Source organism: Coenobita brevimanus, chromosome 42 (genome assembly GCF_032717465.1).
Source record: "Coenobita brevimanus isolate Jiangsu-jjx chromosome 42, ASM3271746v2, whole genome shotgun sequence".
NCBI lineage: Eukaryota > Metazoa > Arthropoda > Malacostraca > Decapoda > Coenobitidae > Coenobita > Coenobita brevimanus.
This window is the reverse complement of record NC_136995.1, coordinates 7,367,918-7,389,236: the sequence shown is the minus strand read 5'-3', so window position 1 is coordinate 7,389,236 and position 21,319 is coordinate 7,367,918. Positions and strand designations below refer to the sequence as shown.

At 41.3% G+C, this 21,319-nt stretch overlaps 1 protein-coding gene across 1 annotated transcript in view; it reads right to left on the bottom strand.

The window, feature by feature from the left end:
* Positions 1-21,319, bottom strand: part of LOC145397635 (putative caffeoyl-CoA O-methyltransferase 2) — a 76,077-nt gene that overhangs the window by 14,260 nt on the left and 40,498 nt on the right. Inside the window, exon 3 of the mRNA XM_080270675.1 lies at positions 5,430-5,553. Within this exon, the coding sequence (XP_080126801.1) occupies positions 5,430-5,553 (124 nt within the window). The remainder of the gene's footprint in view (positions 1-5,429; positions 5,554-21,319) is intronic.

The following is a 21,319-nucleotide window of genomic DNA, read 5'->3' as shown; positions in this document are numbered from 1 at the left end:
GTCACACTATAGATAGATGTTGGCGAAAGTCAGGTGTTGTGAAGTCAGTGAGATTTGTTTCTCGTGCAGCTCCCGTGGTTACCTCTTCACTTGGTTCCCCTGTTGTTAGTCAGGGAAAATCTGATGTTTTACCCCCTTCTAGGGTTGATGTTGTTCCAGAAGGTGGGAAGAGTGTTGGAGCCCACTGTTTCAGGAGGTGTGGCACAGACAGTGACAAGCAGTGTTGCCCCAGCTTCTTCATATGCCCCCTATCTGTATTCTGGTTCGGTGAAGGTGAATGGCGTGCAGCATCCGGTATGAATTCTTCGTGACACTGTTCCTTCGATTTCTTTGTGGGCAAGGCCAAATGATGAGGTTCTTGATGTTGCACGAGGAGAGTTTGTTCTGATTAGGGGAGTAACAGGTGCAAAGACTGTGCAGCTAGTTTCTTGTGAGGTTAAATGTCAGTTGTTTGATGGATTGGCACGACTGGATGATGAGGATTATTTACAAGAGAGTGGTGTTGATTTAATACTTGGCAATGACCTATTGAGGGGTGAGATTATCACTCCAGTTTTGTCAGAGGTGCCAGTGCCCAAAGTTCCTCTGCAGATTGATCCCAGTGATGCAGAGGTATTCCCAGTTTGTGCAGTGACTAGGTCCACGTCACATGCAGAGAGGAGTCGACAGGAGAAGGCCGCTTGTAGCGTGCTCTGCGTTATCGTACCAGAGACAACAGTTAGTCCTACGTCTGAGGACATGAAACATTCGGACAATGAGATGTCTTTGGCAGATACGTTTATGGCTTCTTTGGAAGATATTCCACCTGTTCTATTGGAGAAGGTAAACATTGACAAGTTAAAGGAGTTGCAGTGTGGAGATCAGGAGATTCAGAGGTTGAAGTTGTGTGTAGTGGATGATTTTGAGAAGGAGAAGGGTTGATGTTTTTATGTGAAAGATGAGATTTTGTGGAGACGGTGGAGACCTCCACATGTGAATGTAGATGATGGGATGTGGGACTACAATCAGATCGTAATACCTAATGTGTGCAGGAAGGAGTTAATTCAACTAGCCCATTCTACTTCATTTGCAGGTCACATGGGTGTAAGGAAGACCATGGAGAGGCTGCGTGTGGAATTCTACTGGGCTTGCATGGCAGCGGGTGTGGCTAAGTTTGTCAAACGTTGTCATACCTGTCAAGTAGTGGGTGACCAAATCAGTCTGCCCCTAAAGCCCCGCTTGTTCCCATTCCTGCCACTGATCCCCCTTTTTCCAGGTTAATTATTGATGTGGTGGGACCTTTGCCCCCAATTTCTAGCGGTAACTCATATTTGCTCACTATCATTGATCCTTCCATGAGGTACCCTGAGGCAATACCTCTACATTCTATCAAAGCTAAGGCAGTGGTTAGAGTTTTACTACATTTCTTTACAAAGTTTGGTTTGCCCCGTGAGGTTCAGTCAGATAGAGGGTCTAATTTCTTTTCCAGCATCTTCCAGCAGTCATTAGCTCAATTTGGCATCACACACATCAAGAGCAGTGCCTAGCATCCGGAGACGCAAGGTGCCTTTGAGCATTACCACCAGTCGCTCAAGAATATGCTCCTCAAGTACTGTCTGGAGCACTCTAAGGACTGGGACTGTGGTGTGTCGTTCCTCCTGTTCGCTACGAGGGAAGTACACCAGGAGAGTCTGGGTTTCTCTCCTACTGTGCTCGTGTTTGCCCATCGAGTTCGGGGTCCTCTGAGCTTGGTTAAGGAGACTTGGAGCAATAACCTCGCCGAGACCAAGAGCTTACTCCGTTACGTGCAGGACTTCAAGACGTGCAGGACTTCAAGACCCGTATGAGTGAGAGCTGGCCAGGGAAAATCTCAAGCAGGCATAGGAAAACATGAAGGTGTGGTACGAGTGAAAGGCCAGGCTGAAGGAGTTTAAGGTCAGCGACAAGGTTTTGGTGTTGCTGCCACTGCAGGGTCAGCCGCTGGCCACGATGTTTGGTGGTCCTTACCGTGTAGTGTGGCATATTGGAGACACTGACTACCTGGTGGAGATCCCCAACAGAAAGAAGAAGCACCAACTGTGCCATGTGAACATGTTGAAGCCGTACCATCGTGCACCAGATTCTCTCCGCCACTGCTGCTGCTGTTGAGGATGGTGATGATAGCGGCTTGTTTGAGGTGGACTGCGAATTTCCAGATTGTAGCTGGGTGAAGAATGATGAGGTGGAGTCCACTCTCAGCTCCAAGTTAGCATATCTGCCTCGAGACTGAGCATCTCAGTTGGCTGTCCTCTTGTCAGCTTACAAGGAAGTGTTCAGCAGTACCCCTGGGAAGACCGACTGGACTCAGCATGACGTGGATGTGGGTGACGCCGTTCCTGTGAAGTTGTCTCCTTAGCGAATCAGTCCTCAGCGTGTTGGCGTGATGCATCAGGAGCTCAGTTATATGTTGGACCTCGGGCTTATCTCCTGTGTTAGTCCCTGGAGTTCCCCTGTGACATTGCAGCCTAAATCAGATGACATCTCAAGATTTGCATAGACTACAGATGGGCGAATGCGCAAACCAAGACTGATACGTACCCATTGCCCCAGCTTGAGGACTGCATTGATCGCATTGGCTCATCTAGTTATATCACCATGTTAGATCTCAAGAAAGGCTTCTAGCAAGTGCTTTTGACTGAACGGACTAAGGAAGTCTCGTGTTTTGTGGCAGATGGACAAACATAATTGTGTAATGTGATGCCATGTGGTATGAATAACACCCCAGCAATGTTCCAACGACTAATGAACATGGTTGTCAGTGGTATGAAACATTGTGTGGGGGAGGCGTGGCTCAATCGGTTGAGAGGTGACCCGCCGTGCTAATGGACCCAGGTTCAAATCCCTGGTGGAGCAGGGAACAGTTTAAGGATCTGAATTTCATTAAATCAGGCTTTACTGATCTACAAGAAGACCCGCCGACATGTCGTAAAAATTCCCCTGCTAATACCAATACACCAGTCCTGTATGAGACAGCCCTAGCATGTATTCAATATGGACGGTGGGTGTTAACGTCGAAGTGGTGACATGTAGAGGTGTATGGTATGTAGGAGGACTGTTGGGCCTTGATAGCAGGCTGTGAAGCCTATGCCCAGAGACGGACACATAAGAAAAAAAAAATGCTTGGATGATGTAGTAGAGTTTACTGATGACTGGAAAAGCCACTTAAGAGAACTAGGTGTTTTGCCGTCCAGGCTTTCCGAGGCTTGCCTTGTAGTAAATTTAAAGAAGTGCAAGTTTGTTTGTGCACAAGTTCAATACCTTGGTTATGTGGCTGGTATGGTTGTGTAGGCCCCCTTGACTCTAAGGTAGAGGCAATAAAGAGTTTTAAGACACCACAAAACAGGTACGAGCTTCGGAGATTCCATGGCAGTATTGGTTACTACCGTCGTTTTTTGAAGAACTTTGGAACAATAGTGGCCCCTCTCACTGAACTGCGTAAGAAAGATAGATAATAAGTCTGGACTGATGTGTGTCATGATAGTTTTGATGCAGCCAAGGAGATCTTATGTAATTATCCAGTTATGGTTGCACCAAACTTTAATAAGACATTTAAACTTGCTGTAGATGCTAGTAATGTGGGTGCAGGAGCTGTGTTAATGCAGGATGACGATCATGGCATAGAGCATCCTGTTTGTTATTTCAGTAAGAAGTTATCTGTTCCTCAGCATAATTATTCTGTTATCGAAATGGAACTATTAGCCTTGATCCTCGCCCTGCAGCACTTTTCTGTGTATGTCCCTGCATTTGGACCAACTGTCATTGTATATGCTGATCATCACCCACTCAAATTTCTGAATAATTTGAAGATGAAGAAGCGGCGACTGCACAGTTGGAGTTTGTTCCTTCAGCAGTTTCATTTGGATGTTAGACATATTAAGGGTGCTGACAATATAATCGGTGAATGTTTGTCACGTTCTTAAGAACGAATTTCCCTAAGGGAAAATTCATTCTTAGGTGTGGGTGTGTTACATATGTAAGAATGTATATATATATTTTTGTGTATATTGTGCTTGTATGTATAGTGTGTGCGTGTCGTTGGGCGTGTGTGTATGTGCGTCGATGCTGTGTACGCCAGCATCTACGCACATGCACCCACTCATGTTGTTGCCTGTTTAGTGTGTACACATTTATAAAGTCTTAGTTAATTCTGTTTGCTCTATCGATGCGGGTGTGACTAAAATTGTTTTTAATATCAGTGACTTTTGGTGGTGCTTAAACTGGTGACAAAAGATTTGTATTCACCTGCGATCTTTATAATGTTTGGAGTATGGGGGAGAGATTAATTTGCCTAGCTCTTTTCTGTATATTTCTCGACTGGTCTCCGGCTGCATGTTGACGCATGCATACAGCCGGAGCATATATAAGGTGGAGAATTTTGATTGGAGCGAGGGGGTGGACGATGGTGTAACAGTAGCACATTCGCCTCGCAAGCGAGAGTTCCCGGGATCAATTCCCGGGGCGACCACGAAACCTTTAGGTACGGTCTCCTTTGCCCTAGCCTGTTCGTACCTAGAACTAAAAATAGGTACCCGGATGTAAAATCGACGGTTGCGTGTCGTATTCTGGGGGAATGTTTGGGAGCTTACTTTCCTTGTCTGTTCACCACCATTGGAGCGAGAGTTTTGTGGGATTGGCGTCGAGAGAGGGAGTGTTTGGACTGGATCAGACAGGGAGGAGAAGCGGTATTTTGTGTTGTACATATTTCTGAACATCTTTTTACTTCGTATCAGCATCCAGTCGCAAGTATTATTGTTACTGTATTATAATTATAATAATAATAATTATTATTATTTGAGGCAATTATAGAATGCAGTTTATTTATCTCTTTTTGTATGATATTATTTCTTTTGTCTGGCAAGTTTGTTCCCAGACTTTAGTGTGATTATTCAGGGCATTATCAGGTTTCATGTTTTTCTTATTCTTTTGTGTTCCATTCTCTCATTGTAAATATTGTAAATATTATTAGCTTGTATTGTATTAGGTATTTTTCATTGTGTTTATTTTGCCCTTGCTTACGTCAGCTAATTGTATTTACTTTCGGACCTGTGTTAAGAGATTGGAGTTAATTTTTTTAAATTGTTTTTCATCACTTAAGTCTTTGTTCAGTTCCCTTTTCACTTTGTTTTTCTCAGTTCTTACGCAGTCAGATTTTGTTACCTTGTGTTGCCTACTCCCATCTCGTAACAACATATATGAAAAAGGGTGCTACATTATGTCAAACAAAACAGTGTGAAAACATTATGGGCAGAGCATGAACGGTAAATGTGCAGAGCCCCCAAAGGCAACACTGCCTCATTTCGTTGGCAACTCACCCCTGGCCCAGGAACTGTGTGGGAAAGTTACGTATGGCTGGCCCGGGAAAGTGTTAAAAAAATACTGTACGTCATCAGACTGAAGAGGCTCTGGCTGACCTTCTTTGCCCCGATGAGTTGCATGAGGTTGGCGTTGAGCTGCAGCAATTCCGGTGCTCCCAGCCACTTGGCCAGAGGGTGCTTCAGGGTCTCCTCCATCAGACGCTTCTGTACCTCCGTCTGCCTGAGAGAGAGAGAGAGAGAGAGAGAGAGAGAGAGAGAGAGAGAGAGAGAGAATTAGCTTCGTAAATAGTTGATTCGACTGACTGGTATACTTGGTTAGTTAAATATCTACAATATATACGAGGAATGAAAGCGACAGAGTGAGTGAATGAGTATGTATGCGAGTGCGAGGCTCAGAAGGAAACGACTTGTGAGACAGTGACATTGAGTATAAGTGATAATGCAGAAATTACGGTGTCAGTGTATTTGACAGAGTGACCCGACTGGGTGTGTAGAAGGAGACTAAGTAGGGAACTGCATATGTGAAATAGTTTGGGTAAGAAAATTACTGAGGGAGAATGAACATGTAAGCAAGTGGGTAAGATAACGGTTGAGTAGTTATGTGAGATACTGCCCGCATGCCAGTGACAAAGAGAGTGAATGTATTTCTATTATCTTGCTGAATATAAGGGTAATAGTCACTAAATAAAAGTAAGAGTAGCAGTTTGCTTATGAGTAAAGTGAATAAAGTTACGGTAAAGCAAAAAGAGTGGAGGGAATATTGAGTGAGATAGTGGTTGAATGAGTGATTGTGAAAGTAAAAGAAATGCAAAGGAGAGCTATTTGTTTCTGTTTGTTTCGAAGTTGCTTGTTTTGGGGAAAGTTATACCTAACAAAACTATTACAGGCAACAGTATGAATTAAATACAAAAAGCAAAAAGCAGGGAGGCAACCCCTCCCCCCTTTGCCTGTACAACCCCTCTAACCGAAGCCGGCAGGAAACAGTACGAAGAACTAGCATGCAGCATGGAAAAGCTGTCATGGAAATTTCATATAGAAGAAAGAATAAATATATTCTACACAAACTCAAAAGGGAAAACAACAAAGTGAACAATAGCGGTTGTGTCCTCCAGGTTTTAAGCAAGAAAAAGAAAAAATAAATGAATATACTTAATACAGATGTATAAATAATTCAGAAATGAATTATTCAGAAGTGAACATATTTAGCTGGGGTTTAAATAGAAATGCTTATCCAAAGGATTTTCAAAAATTAATAATATATCAGAGCTTACTACATTGGAGGACAATTTATTCCACATATAACACAGTGGCGTATATACGGGGGGGGGGGCACTCGGCCATGGCCCCCCCCTTTTGTTCCAGTAGGCCTACATATCTGCAGATCTAAATACACATACAAGTAATCAATGAATTCAGCCGTAAAAATAGGCTGCTTGATTTCAAATGATCAACTTTCACACGACTTTAGTAAGCTCTCTCTCTCTCTCTCTCTCTCTCTCTCTCTCTCTCTCTCTCTCTCTCTCAACTTCATTCATGCGAGTTATAGTTTAATTTGCTCAATGTTTCATATATAGTACTCTCTCTCTCTCTAAGTCATTAATGCGAGTTTTAGTTTAATTTTTTAAATGTTTCATATAAAAATGAACATTGCAGCTTCCAGGAATGTAGGAATCAACAATTGCATATGATCTACTAGTTTTTTTGTTTTTTTTAATACATACCGGGTACTGTAGAATTCCCTATTCAAATGTTTTTCAAACAGCTCATTTTTGTTTCAGCCAAGATACTTAAACTTCTTTATATTGTTTTGCCACTGAATATCAAATAAGTGCAATGTATCCCTTCTGAGGCCTCAAAATGCCCCTAATAGTGCTTGATTTCCAAAAAAGTTCCTGGGGCGGCTTACACAGCCCCCCCCCAGACCCCCCAGCTGTAGAGGCTCTCTTCGCTCGCTCCCCTCCCCTTAACAAAATTCTGGATTCACCCCTGTGGCCCCCCCCTTTCCACGGACCTATATACGCCACTGATATAACACCTCTTCTGAAGAAGAAAGCTATTGAGTGAGAGAAACAAAGGAAATGAGTGTGGTATTTAGAGTTGTTCAGAAAGTAAATGAGGATTAATTGGGACTGATGGAAACAGTGGTTGGAAAAATGAAAGTAAATGAGTGAGTGACTGCGAGAGTGGCTGAAAAAGTTAGTGAGAGAGTGGCTGGGGAAAAAGGCAAAAAAAGAAAAAAAAAAAAAAAGGAAGCGCGAGGGCCAATGAGTGTCAAAGCGTTGAGAACGTTGGTGAATAAAAATTAATGAATGAAAGTGGGTGACTTTTAAAAGTAAGTGAAGGACTAAGTGAATGAGATGCATTCAGTCAATGAGTAACTGATTCAAAATTAATGGGAAGAAATGAGTGAATGAAAAAGAACGAGTGGCTGAATAACAGAGTTAGAAAAAAAGTAATTATATATATATATATATATATATATATATATATATATATATATATATATATATATATATATATATATATATATATATATATATATATATATATATATATATATATATATATATATATACACACACACACAAGGTGTCCGATATGTCTGGGCCCATAGGGATTTCTAATATTTTTTTATTATGTTGTAGGTAACCCATGTCACTGACTAGAGAGGAGAGAGTTCAAGTTATTTGCTGGTCGGGACCCGCAGTCACCAGGAAGTGGCTGAAGAATTATTATGTAATAAGTTTTTAGACTGTTTTGTAATTTTATTGATTTTTCACTAAGGGTCCAGACTTATGGGACACCCTGTATTTATTATATTATATTATATAATATATATATATATATATATATATATATATATATATATATATATATATATATGAGAAAGAACACACATTACACTTGCAACAGTATGTGGAAAATTATTAACGCTCCGGACGGAAATCAAGCCCAGAAATTACATATATCCGTATATAAAGAGCCACATTGTTTGGTTGTTTGATTATTTGTTTGTCCTTCAATCACGGCCAAACCAAGGGCCAGAGACCCAAAGACTCATATGCATTCTGAATCAGGGTGGCTCAAGGATGGTTTTACGGGGTCAAAATTCAGTTCTGGACCATTTGTGGTCACCGGTAGTGTTCGCCGGATACCTCTGCAGCCCAATTTTTGGCATTGAGACTCACATGACCTCCATTTCTGACACTGACTATGAGGTTGACCTCCGAGGCCATTTGAGGTCACTGGTCGGAAGTTATTTGAGGTCAATGGCAATACACTCTCGAATACTCACGTGACCTCCAGTTTGGACACAGGCTATGAGAGGTTGGCCTCCGAGGTCATTTGAGGTCACCGGTTGGAGGTCATTTGTCACCCGTAAGACTGGACCCAGCAGCCCACTTCTTGGCATAAAGACTCACATGACCTCCAGTTAGAACATAGGGTATGTGAGGTTGACCTGCGAGGTAGTTTGAGGTCACCAGTAATAGTAAACAAATGCGCGCAAATACTGTGCATCAGTCTGCAAAATCTGAAATAGAAGGTTCCTTGACTTCATAATCCCTCTTCAAAAGCATAAGAGTTATTTTTTTTTAATGAAAGGAAGAAGGAACCAAAGGCCAGGAGCCCATAAACTGTTCCTTCCAAGAAAAAAAAAAAAACAAGAACAATACAAAAGAGAGCCAAATTCAAGATCCGTTCATTTCGAGATGCCTAGACACAGATTTTGAAAGACTGGAGATCATAGGAAGTAGGAAATACAGAGGGAGACGGTTCCAGAGTTGACCTATTACATAAATGAAGGACTGGGAGTAACGGTTAACTCTTGCATTAAATAGTTGGACAAAAAAGGGATGAGAGTTTGTTGCTACATTACGTGTCCGTCGTAGAGGTGGAGAGATGGAAGCAGACAGTTCAGAGGAGCAGTGAACATTGAAGTAACGATAGAAAAGAGATAAAGATGGAACAGTGCCGCAAAGAGACGAGTGCCACTAAGAGACAGACGTTGAAGGGTGCCAGTAAGAGAAGAGTTAATGAGACGAAGAGCCTTTGACTCCATCCTATTGAGAAGAGCTGTATGTGGGGAGCCTCCCCATACATGAGAGTTGTACTCTACACAAGGTCGAATAAAACTCGTGTATGAAGTCAACAACATTCCTGGAGTAGAGAAAGTATGGAGTCGGCTTAGCATACCTGATCTCTTGGAATCAGATTTTACAAGAGATGTGATATGATTTTCCAAGTTAAGTCCCGAGAGAATGAAACCCCAAATATGTTTAAGGATGATGCAGGATTGAGCTGGATATTATTAATCATTAGTGGGAACTCCTGTGGAAGATTTTGTCGTGTTGATAGGTGTAAGAACCGAGTCTTTGATGCATTAAAAACAAGATTATTTAATCCAGTCAGAAATACGAGCCAAGTCAGACATTAGGTGTGCCATAACCTCATCCCTTGTTTGTTGAAGTAACTGCTGAAATGGACGTTGCGGAAACCGAATGGAAAGGTAAATGGTGGAATCATCAGTGTAGAGTGGATAGAGTTAGATGTACAGCTTAGAAGGTCATTAATGAATAAAAGGAAGAGAGTTGGTGATTAGACAGAGCCCTGAGGAACACCGCAGTTGATAGATTTACGAGAAGAACGGTGGCTGTCTACAACAGCAGCTATAGAACGACCAGAAAGGAAGCTATAGATGAAGGTACACATAGAATGATAGAAACCGTTCGAGGGCAATTTGGAAATTAAAGATTTATGCCAGACTCGATCGAAAGCCTTTGAGATGTCAAGTGCAATGGCAAAGCTTTCACCGAAGTCCCGAAAGAAGGATGACCAGGAGTCTGAAAGGTAGGTGAGAAGATCGCCAGTGGAGCATCCCTGATGGAACCCATACTGACGATCAGAAAGAAGGTTGTGATAGGAAAAGTGCTTTAAAAGTTTTCGGTTAAGAATGGACTTGAGGACTTTTGAGACACAGGATGTTAAAGCAATTGGGCGATAGGGGGTTGGGAATGGTCACCCTTCTTTGGGACTGGCTGAATGAGAGCAAACTTCCAGCTAGAAGTAAAGGTTCTGTCTACAAGTTGATTGACATAGGCGAAAGAGCTTACATAGGACAGAGAGTTGAGAATTCAGAAGAATCAAGTTCAGGAACACGAGAGCAAGATAAGTCATTGCACACAAATACACGACATCTACCTTTAGCTCTAAAATGAGTATAGAGAATTAGGAGGATAAAGAAAAGGGTTTGCTGTCAGTTGCCTCAGACAGCTGAGTCTCAGTTGAGAAGAGAAGGTGAGGTTTAGAGGAGAGGTAGTGCTTCACAGAGAGAAAGTTTGATGGAAGGCGATGAATGTTGCAGAAATGAAGAAAATAGTCAGACAGTGGTTGCAGGCAGTTCGTTGAGTCTTTGAGTCTTCACCGGGAGAGGGGCGGATGGTGGGGGCATTTATGGTCTCCCCCCCCCGGGAACTCCGGGGCTTGGTTATTAGGTGCCCCCCTTTTTCTTTTTTTTTGGAATAGGAAGTGCAGTGTGTAATGTGCATGTAGTTTGTTGTTGACAGTTAGAGAAACTTGTGTTGGAGAACATGCTGACCTACTCTCTGTGTTACTGAAACACTGAAAAAGTTCAGCAAAGGGTGATGGTCAAGAACTATGGTCATACCATTCTAAAGTGGCTGTTTGGGTGGGGCACGAACCTCTGTACAGTGGTGCCACGGTTTCCATACTCGCGATGCCTCTCTCTCTCTCTCTCTCTCTCTCTCTCTCTCTCTCTCTCTCTCTCTCTCTCTCTCTCCTGGGGGGATGTGCATCACCCTAGGGAATTTTGTTTCTTTTATGTCTTATAAACTTGTGCTTTCATTTCTTTATTTTGTTTTTTATTATATTATTGTTTTACATATGACGCCAGATGACCTCGGTGTTACGGCGCCTTTTCATTCAATCATTCTCGCCCTCCTTCCTCCCCTCCCTTCATCTTTCCCTCAGCTTGACAATGCACTCAACACTGCCCCTTGCCTGCCTTCTCTCTCTCTCTCTCTCTCTCTCTCTCTCTCCTGGGGGAAATGTGCGTCACCCTTGAGAATTTTGTTTCTTTTATGAGTGACTTATAAACTTGTGCTTTCATTTCTTTATTTTGTTTTTATTATATCTAATTATGTTTAAAATATTATTGTTTTACATATGGCGCCAGATGACCTCGTTGTTGTGGCGCCATGATTTGTTTTCATTCAATCACTCTCTCCCTCCTTCCTTCCCTCCCTTCCTCCATCTCTCACTAAGCTGCACTCAACACTGCCCCTGGTCTGCCATCCCCCCCCCTCTCTCTCTCTCGTCTGTGGTATTTTAGGATACATTTCGGTTATTTTCTTTTACGTTATAATGTACATATTGTAAATTTGACTTTATTTCCACACCACCCAGGAGGTTAAAGTCTTGGCGCGTTTTTTTTAAGAGGTGTCCCCAAACAGGCCTATTCCTCAATCCCTCACAGATGACCAGGTCGGACTGGGTGTGTGTGAGTGTTGCCGCTCACAAGGGTTTAATGTATATATTTTTTTTACTAAGAAACTGGCATATTTTTGCTTATATTCCTGCACATTATCTTATAATCATAATTGTGACATTATTACCAACTCCAGAAAGACGGTAACAGCCAATAAAAGTGACTACTTTTTTTTTAAGCAACACTGTAAAATAATTATGCCACGTTTCTGTATTGCCATATAAATATTTTACGCATAATCAGTTTACTGTTCTTTCATATATTATAATACACACGTTACCATTATATTCTTATGTGTTTATCTTATTGTGATGCCTATTACATATATCAGAGCCGTTCACATAGCGGGTATGGAACACGTGGCACCACTGTACAGAGGTTCGTGCCCCACCTAAACCGCCACTTAAGATTGGTACCACCATAGTCCTGAGGGCTGATGAAATGGGAGCCCCAGCTCTCCCTGTCCTCGGCTTTCCATCCACTTCGGGGAGTATTGCCCTGCTAGACTGGTGCTACAGTCTACTCCCTTTGGTCTTTCTGGAGTAGAAAGAGACTGAACTAGAATATATATATATATAAAAAGAGTATACTGTAGCGCCAGTCGAACAGGGCAATGTTCCTGAGGTGGATGGCAAACTGGTGATAGGGAGAGGTGGAGCTCCCGTTTTACCAGCTCTCAGGACTTGATCTTGACCATCTCCCTTTGCTGAACATTTTCGGTGCTCTTAATACCTCTATCTTCAACTGTTTACACCACACTACATGCACGTAAGTTATCACACCTATTCCCACTCCCTTAAGCAGTGGCCACAACATTATTACCAGCAAACAAGGTGGTATCTCGGACTGCCACCACCGGCAGGGTAGGGCTGGGGGCACAGGGTCCTCCCGGTCGCCATCAAGCGACTGTGCCGTCAGCAACTGTTGCAAATTCTGTTCATGCTCATCAGCGGAGAAGTGCGGGTGCAGCCTTATTTTTCACCAATATCCGTGGTCTCAGCACCAATCAAAATTCAGTTCATTTTTCCCTACAGTCCATATCCCCTCAAGTGCTGTTTCACACAAAATAATAAACCTCTTCTCCACGGAAATGTCTCCATTTTGTTTTCCTGGTTACCATCTCCTCACAAACTTCCGTAACAAGGGCGGCACCTGTTGTTATATCAAATCTCATTATGCAGTTGACACTATTTTATACTTCAGCTATTTTTGATTACTCACTGTTTAAATTAAATTATCTAATATTACCAAATATATCTGTGTAGTCTATCGCTTTGCCAATGCTTCTTCAAAACCCAGTCTATTTGACTCTTTATCCACACACTTGAGTAACCTTAACCTTGCCCATAGCACCGAAATTACCATTTTGGGTGATTTTAATAAACATAATACTGAATGGTTATTGCATTCTGTCAGGACTGATGATGCTGTTCTAGAGTGCAAGCTGTTTGCAGAATCGTTTAATCTCATGCAGCTGGTAAAGCAACCAACCAGAATACCAGATAATCCTGACCATAATGCCCATCTCTTGGATCTATTCCTGACAAATAATCCAGATCAATACAGAATAGAAGTACTGTCATCACTTGGATCCTCTGACCACAATCTCATTAAAGCCTCGTTAGTTAGAACCTCCAAACCTCGTTCTGAACCTGTCAGGGTGTCACGAAGACACTTTGGTTGGGCAAACTGGGATGGATTTAGAAATTATCTTGCTAACATTCCAAGGCAGTCTTTCTTCTTTAGTGTTGTCAATTCTACCCAGTCCCACATAAATGACTTAATACTTGCTGGTATGGATTTATTCATACCAAGTCAACAGTTCACTAAAAGATCGAACTCTCCAAGATGGTTTGATAGCAACTGTGCCAGAGCAACAGCCCAAAAGTCATTAGCATACAATTCTTACTTAAAATGAAAAACATCTGAATCACTGTCAATTTAAAATTGATAGAAACCTTCCAAAAGCTTTAATAAATCTCACTAAATCAAACCTTCCTCAAAATCAAGCATCAAAACTACTTAACAACCCTAATGACAATAGAATATTCTGTTCAACTTTCAGTTCCTTCAGTAATAACTTTAAAAAGTCATCATCCATTCTCCCACTAAAATCTTCAGATGACAACATTACAAATGACCCACGTGGGAAAGGAAAAATCTTTCCAGTACATTTGCCATAAATTCTATCATAGAGGAAATCAGCCAGAACGTTCCAGTACTAGAACATGACTCTCCCAAAATTATTCCACTTAAAATGCAGCCAAGACGTGGGAAATATTTTCCCCCAGAGCAGTTGCGCTCTCTATTTTTATCAAAGTTATCCCTGGTTAAAGGCAGAGGAAAAATAGAGACCGTTGTTAATTGTTCAAGCGGTTTTAATAACCCAGAAATGACGTTCTCTTTAATAATTCTTGTTATTGATAAATTAAATGCTACTGCATTTAACCCCCGTGGACAACTATACATTGTAAATACATGTAATTATGTAGTATTTTCCACTGACCTAAACTGCGTCTGCACGTTAGGTGACGTGGCAAGCAGGGAAAGATTCTCCTGTTAGGGCAGATGTGGAGTTAAGATATTTACACAGTTAAAGGGAATATTTGCTCTAACTTTAGTTTAAGTAAAACTAAGATTAATTTGTTAGATTTGTCCTGTACATATCATGATGTAATTTAACTGTATTTAGTACTGTAATTAAAATAAGAGTTGGCAACCCACAATTCGATGAAGAGTTGGGGCTTGCCGCATTCACTCTCTCTGCTCCTAGTTCTCGTGGAGTTAACACACTCTGCTCCCAGACCTTGTGGAGTTAACACTCTGCTCCTAGCTCTCGTGGAGTTAGCACGGTTGTATATACACACCATAAGGACGCTTGCTTGCTTAAGCAACTTCACCAAGCAGCCTCATCGTCATCGGTTAATGATCACTCCCTCTTCACTAGCTAAGTAACCTTTACGAATTGGCCAATTCAAGGGGGGATTAGCGAAGAGATAGAAGAGAAATAGTTACTGTAGGTGAGTTAAGTTTAAGATACGTTTCCCCTAACTCTATGAGACTTGTTTGATTTACTTAGACAACTTTAGGGAAGAGTAACGACCTACGAGTTGTTTACCAGAAAATTCTTGCATAGCGGTGTCCCGGCAGGGATACCGACTTGGATACATTAAACATTTTTCACATTTTGGTGCCCAGAAAGAGGGCCCCGATTTGTTTAACAGAACTAGTAAACATTTTTCACATTTTTGGTGCTTCGAGTGAGGAAAACCGATGTGTGCCGAGGCGCTGAATGTGTTTAAAGTTGCTTTTGTGGGACACAGTTTACTACCACGTTCGGTTGAAGTGGAAGACGTGGACGTACGTGTCTATAGATCTCCGGGAGGAAAGGCAAGCTTTTTCTCTGAAGATGAAAGGCTGAATGCCGTACTAGACTGGGAGCATGACCGTACGGTCCTGTTCCTTGGAGGAAATGATATCCATGAGGACGTGGAGGTCAATGACGTAGTGGAGAATATTTTAGCAGTGGTAGGAGCCATAGAGGGCTCTTGTAAATCCTCAGTAGCCATAACCCTCCTCGAGCCAAGGAACCTGCCATATGGCTCTCCAGTTTGTTATGGAACATATAAATTAATTAGCAGAGCTGTAAACCGAAAGTTGCAACGGGCCAGGAAGGGAAGGGATTTCAAAGATTTTAATGCCAACCCCTTCCAAGCAATGCTGAAAGCTGATGGTATACATTGGACCCGTCATGGTAGGGAACCGGTTCTGCAGAAATTTATAAATTATGTAGAACATAAGAAAGGAGAGTTCTATGCTGTACAAGCTATGGGTGGGCCTATGGAGTATTGAGGTAATTAATTCTGAGCTCGGGGAATATGGATGTTTTGGCAATTGAGTGTGGGGATGAAATAAAACCCTAGAGGTTTAATAACCCTGGGGGATAGGTTGAAATTATAGACCTAATCCCTATACTCCTCAAAATTAAATTAAATAATTAGCTGAGCTGTAATGAATATTACAAAATCGGGAGAGGGGATAATTTGCACAATGAGGACTTAATCCCTACCTTCTTCAAAATTTAAAATAATCAAATCATTATTAAGTTGAGGTAAAATTGTGGTTGGAATTCATAATCAAATTATTAAATTAGAACTCCGTCAACATGTCTGTTTCTTTATTGCAAAGATCTTCTAGTAGTAAGGCAGGATGGGTAACTAGAGCCATAAATGATTGTAACCAGTCGTTGGACCAAATACCTCTGTCCAAGGAGAGAATAAATAGTCTCCTAAATTTCCTGAAAGATCGATGGAATAAGTACGAAGAGAGTTACTTAACTTTAGAAGCGGCTATAGTAAAGGCTGAGAATAAGGAACTCTTAGAGTCAGAAACTACGAAGTTTGAAAACAAATTAGAAGAATACTTAACTGTAGTAAAGACACTAGAGTCAGAATTAGCTGACACTGCCGCTGAAACACAAGTTGTGGCACAGCAGAGTAGAACTGTGTTACCAGAAATAACGCTTCCGGAATTTGATGGAGAGCAGAACTGGAAATCTTTCTGGGATCAGTTCAAATATTTGGTACATGATAGAACAGATCTCCCTAGTGTCACCAAACTTACGTATTTGTTAGGACAGGTCAAAGGAACACCACATCAACTGATAAAAGAATTACCAGTAGAAGAAAATATCTATGAGGTGGCTTTGACCATCCTTAGACAAAATTACGAAGACAGGGAGCAAGTTATAAATCATTTATTAAGGGCTCTAATAGAATTACCCACGCCTAGGCACGATTTTGATTCCTTGCAAAAATTTAGAATTGCACTAAGTTGTAATTTAAAGGCCTTAGGTACTTACGAAGATATTAAGACATCAGATTGGGTGCTTTCAAGAATTGTGTCCTTAAAGCTACCACCGAAAACCAAGGATGCTTTGTATGGTAGGTACCAGAAGGATAATTTCTCCTGTGAAGAGATTGAGGAAGGCTTGATGCAACTCTGTAAACATTTGCAAGGAACATTAAACACTACTGAGGTCAAACAGAAGACTGAAGTAAAGAAAAAACCCACTAACCAACTGATTGCGAAAGTTAAGTCAGAGAAGACTAAGTCTGTGCCTAAAGAAGAGATAGGTACTTTCCTTAGCTCCTTAAAGGCTGAGGATAAAGTATTAAAGCCAAGGATTAGACATGCTGAGGACATTAAGGAAATAAAACCTTCCATGGTAAAAGACAGGAAAGTTTGTGTCTTTTGTGGTGAGCAACATTCCAGTGCATCCTGTCAACAGTACCCTGATTATGCTTCTAGAGTAGGGAAGCTTCAGGAACTGGGGTGTTGTATAATCTGTATGAGCTCCGAACATACTGCCGCGGACTGTAAGACTAAATTAAATCTTTGCTTTAAATGCAAAAAAGATCATCATCATAGTGCTTTATGCCCTAGGATGAAAATTGAGGTTCCTAAACCTGCAAGCGTCAATATGACAATTGCAAAAGGGAATGCTCCATTAGTAATGCCAGCTGCAGTACCAATAGCATATGTGAAAGTATTGTTTGAGAATAAAAACCAATTAGTATGTACCTTGTTTGATACCGGTGCTCAGAAAACTTTCATTTCTGCAGACATTGTGGAGAAATTAAAGTTACCAGTTATCGGCAAGGTAAATCTAGCCATTACAGGATTCTTGACAACTAGGAAGGCTCAGTCTTTTGATTTAGTAAGACCTGTAATACAATTAGGCAGATATAAATGCCGTATAACAGCAGCTGTGCTTGATACTATGGAGACAAGTATATATATTGAAGGAAACCTCTGATCATCTACAAAGCTCAGGGATAAAGTTGGCTAAACAGAATGTTGAATCAGATACTGTGGGTCCCATAAAAACGATAATTGGTTCTGATTATTGTGGAAGATTCCTACATAGGACTTTCAAAAGGAATAAGGTACAGTTGTTCAAGAGTCCAGGAGGTAACCTTATTATGGGTCAGTTGCCTTTTCCAAAACAAGTTAAAGGAGAGGCCAAACTAGTAGACTCAGTCTCTGTTACCCTCACACAGTCATTGATGGTAGCTAGAATAGGTGCAGAATTAGAACCTACTCAGATAAATGACTTGTTGGATGAAAACATTGAACCTGTACACAAACTGTGGGACCTAGACAGTATAGGTATACACTCTGAGGAACCAACCCCTGAAGATAAAATAACATTGGACTTGTATAATCAGTCTGTGGAATTTAAGGATGGACAGTATTGGGTAGGATTACCATGGAAACTAAACCATTCAGAGTTACCAACAAATTACCAAGCAGCTAAAGCTCAGTTAAATTCTCATCTAAGAAAGTTGAGAGATAAAGCAGAACATCTGATCCTATATGATAATATTATAAGGGATCAATTGAAGAATAAATTAATAGAAGAGGTAGAATACCCTGTTAACCACAAAGAAGGACACTACTTACCACATCATGCTGTAAGCAAGGATTCAGTAACTACTCCCATAAGGATAGTATTCAACTGTAGTAGTAAAGCGTCCAAGGGATCAGCTAGCTTGAACGATTGCCTATACTCAGGACCTACACTAACAGAGAAGTTAGGGAATGTGTTACTAAGATTTAGAGAGAAACCTTACGCTTACACAGCAGACATTAGTAAGGCTTTTCTCAGAATAGGACTGAGAGATGAGGATAGGAAATTTACAAAATTCCTCTGGCCTCATGATCCTCAAAATGAGGATAGTCCATTGAAAACTTACTGTTTCCGATCGGTGCTCTTTGGCTCTTGTGCTAGTCCTTTCCTACTTTGCAACACTCTAAAGCATCATTTTGAAAATGCCAAATGTCCAGAAATAGGGCAGGCTTTTTATATGGATAATTTGCAAGGTGTTGCTGATACAGAATCGGAAGCCTTGAAGGCTTATGAAGTAGCCAATTCCGAATGTGGGAAGGCAGATTTGCCGTTACAGAGCTGGAATACCAATTCACCGCTTTTGAGGAATAAAATACAAGAGGACTATCCAGATTTTGACATTCCCAAAACTCAAAATGTGTTAGGTCTTAACTGGGATACAACAGCTGATGTAATAAGTTTGAAACCAATTAAGTTCTCTGATGTCACTCTCACCAAGAGGTCCTTGTTAAGTCAGGTTTCCAAGCTATTTGACCCATTAGGATTTGTCAGTCCTATTGTTATTAGGGGCAAATGTTTAGTACATGAGGCTTGGCAAGAAAAGTTAGACTGGGACATTGAATTGGGTGAGACATATGTGGAACAATGGGAACAGATTAGAAAGAAGTTTGAAACTACATCAAGCATATGTATTCCCAGGAAAATAAACAGCAATGAGAAGTCGCACTTACACATATTTTGTGATGGTTCTCAAAGGGCCTATGGAGCAGTAGCTTATTGCGCAACAGGAGAGGATAGTAAGATTATAATGTCCAAAGCCAGAGTTGCGCCAATTAAAGAAAGAACCCTACCTCAAATGGAATTGGCTTCCATAGAAGTAGGAACTAAATTGGCCAGGTATATAACCACAACTCTTGATACTCAGTTTGAGGATATTTACATATGGACTGATACTCAGTTTGAGGATATTTACATATGGACTGACAGTGAGATTTGTCTTTACTGGATAGGGAAGGAAGACAGCAAAATTCCTTTCGTCCGTAATAGAGTGAAGATTATTAAAGAGCTGTCTTCCAAATTTAAATTCATGAATGTGTCCTCCAAACAAAATCCAGCTGATCTGCTCTCGAGAGGTTAGACCGTAAGGAGACTGATCAAAGATAACTTGTGGTTTAAAGGTCCTAAATGGTTACTCACTAAGGACTGGCCTGAACAGAAACAATACAGTATTGCTGAGATTAGTGCAGTGAACTTGGATCCTATAGTACCTGAGCCAGAAGTAACTGACATCAGCCGATTCTCATCAATAAGACAACTTCTAAATACTACTAAATTGGTTGTTGAATTTTTGAATAAGAAGGTGGGGTTTCAGAAATTAGATCCCCTAGAATACTGGCTGAAAAGAGTACAAAGAAATTCTTACGGGGAAATATATAAACTTTTATGCCAAGACACTGGAAAAGGGAATAAGCTGATGAAGAATTTAGGCTTGTTCTTAGACGGAAAAGGTCTGATAAGATGTCGTGGCCGATTGGTAAAGGCTGACTTGCCCATCCAAACCAAACATCCCATTTTATTACCTAAGAGTGGATGCTTTGTACAACTTATTATAAAGGAAGCCCATGATTCCACTCTCCATGGAGGTGTACCACAGACCTTAGCCCAAATTCGGGAAAGGTTATTAAAAAGGTTATTAAAAAATATCTCAAAAACTGCATCATTTGTAGGAGGTATGAGCAGAGACCTTATATCTACCCAGGACCACCACCCTACCGAAGGATAGGGTGAACATAAGTCAGCCCTTCCATATAACAGGAGTGGACTACACAAGGGCTATAACTGTTACGGGTGAGGAAACTCCCCATAAAGTTTACATTTGTTTATTTACTTGTGCCTACACAAGGGCAGTCCATCTAGAATTAGCAGAAGACCTAAGCTCAGAGACATTCCTCAATGTCTTTCGCAGATTTGCCGCTAGAAGGTCTTGTCCTGGCAAGTTAATAAGCGACAACGGAACTAATTTCGTTGAAGCAGCACCTTTACTGTTGAACATAATGAATGACCCAAAAGTTAAGTCGGCGCTGGGAACCCAAAATTGTATTTGGCAGTTCACAGCTCCAAGAGCTCCATGGCAAAATGGATTTACCGAAAGAATGATTGGTATTGTCAAGAACTGCCTGAGGAAAACATTTCATAGAACTAAGATCACGAGAGAAGATTTAAGAACAGTAATAACCGAAATTGAAACCAGGGTTAATAATAGACCCTTGACTTATCAAGATGACACTAGCGACTCACTAGAGGCCTTAACACCGGCTCACATGTTACATGGCAGGAAGCTCCATCCGATGCCTTGTGTGGATATCCAGGAAGAAGTAGATGATCCTAACATAGAAAATAATGATTTAGGACAACACCTTCGGGAGGGATATCAACGTCTGAAAAGGGTGCTGGATACTTGGAATAGACATTGGAGTGAAGAGTATCTTTTGAGCCTACGCGAGAGGTTTTATGGAGCTCAAGCTGCCAGCAACAAATCAGTTATTAACATAAGAGATGTGGTCTTAGTGAAGACTGAACAGCCAAGATCCCAGTGGCCATTAGCTAAAGTGATCTCCACACACCCAGATTCTGAAGGGGTGCTGAGACTCGTAAAAATAAAATGCAGGGGACATACCAGTATAAAAACTATTGATAAACTGGTACCCCTTGAGTTAGCAGCCACTCCGGATCCAGAGGATGGTGAAGATCAAATGGGTCAAGAGGCGCGACCTAGAAGGGCTGCAGCACAGGGTTCTCGAGAACTATGGAGGGAACTCTTGGCTAAGGGTCATATTACATGATACAACG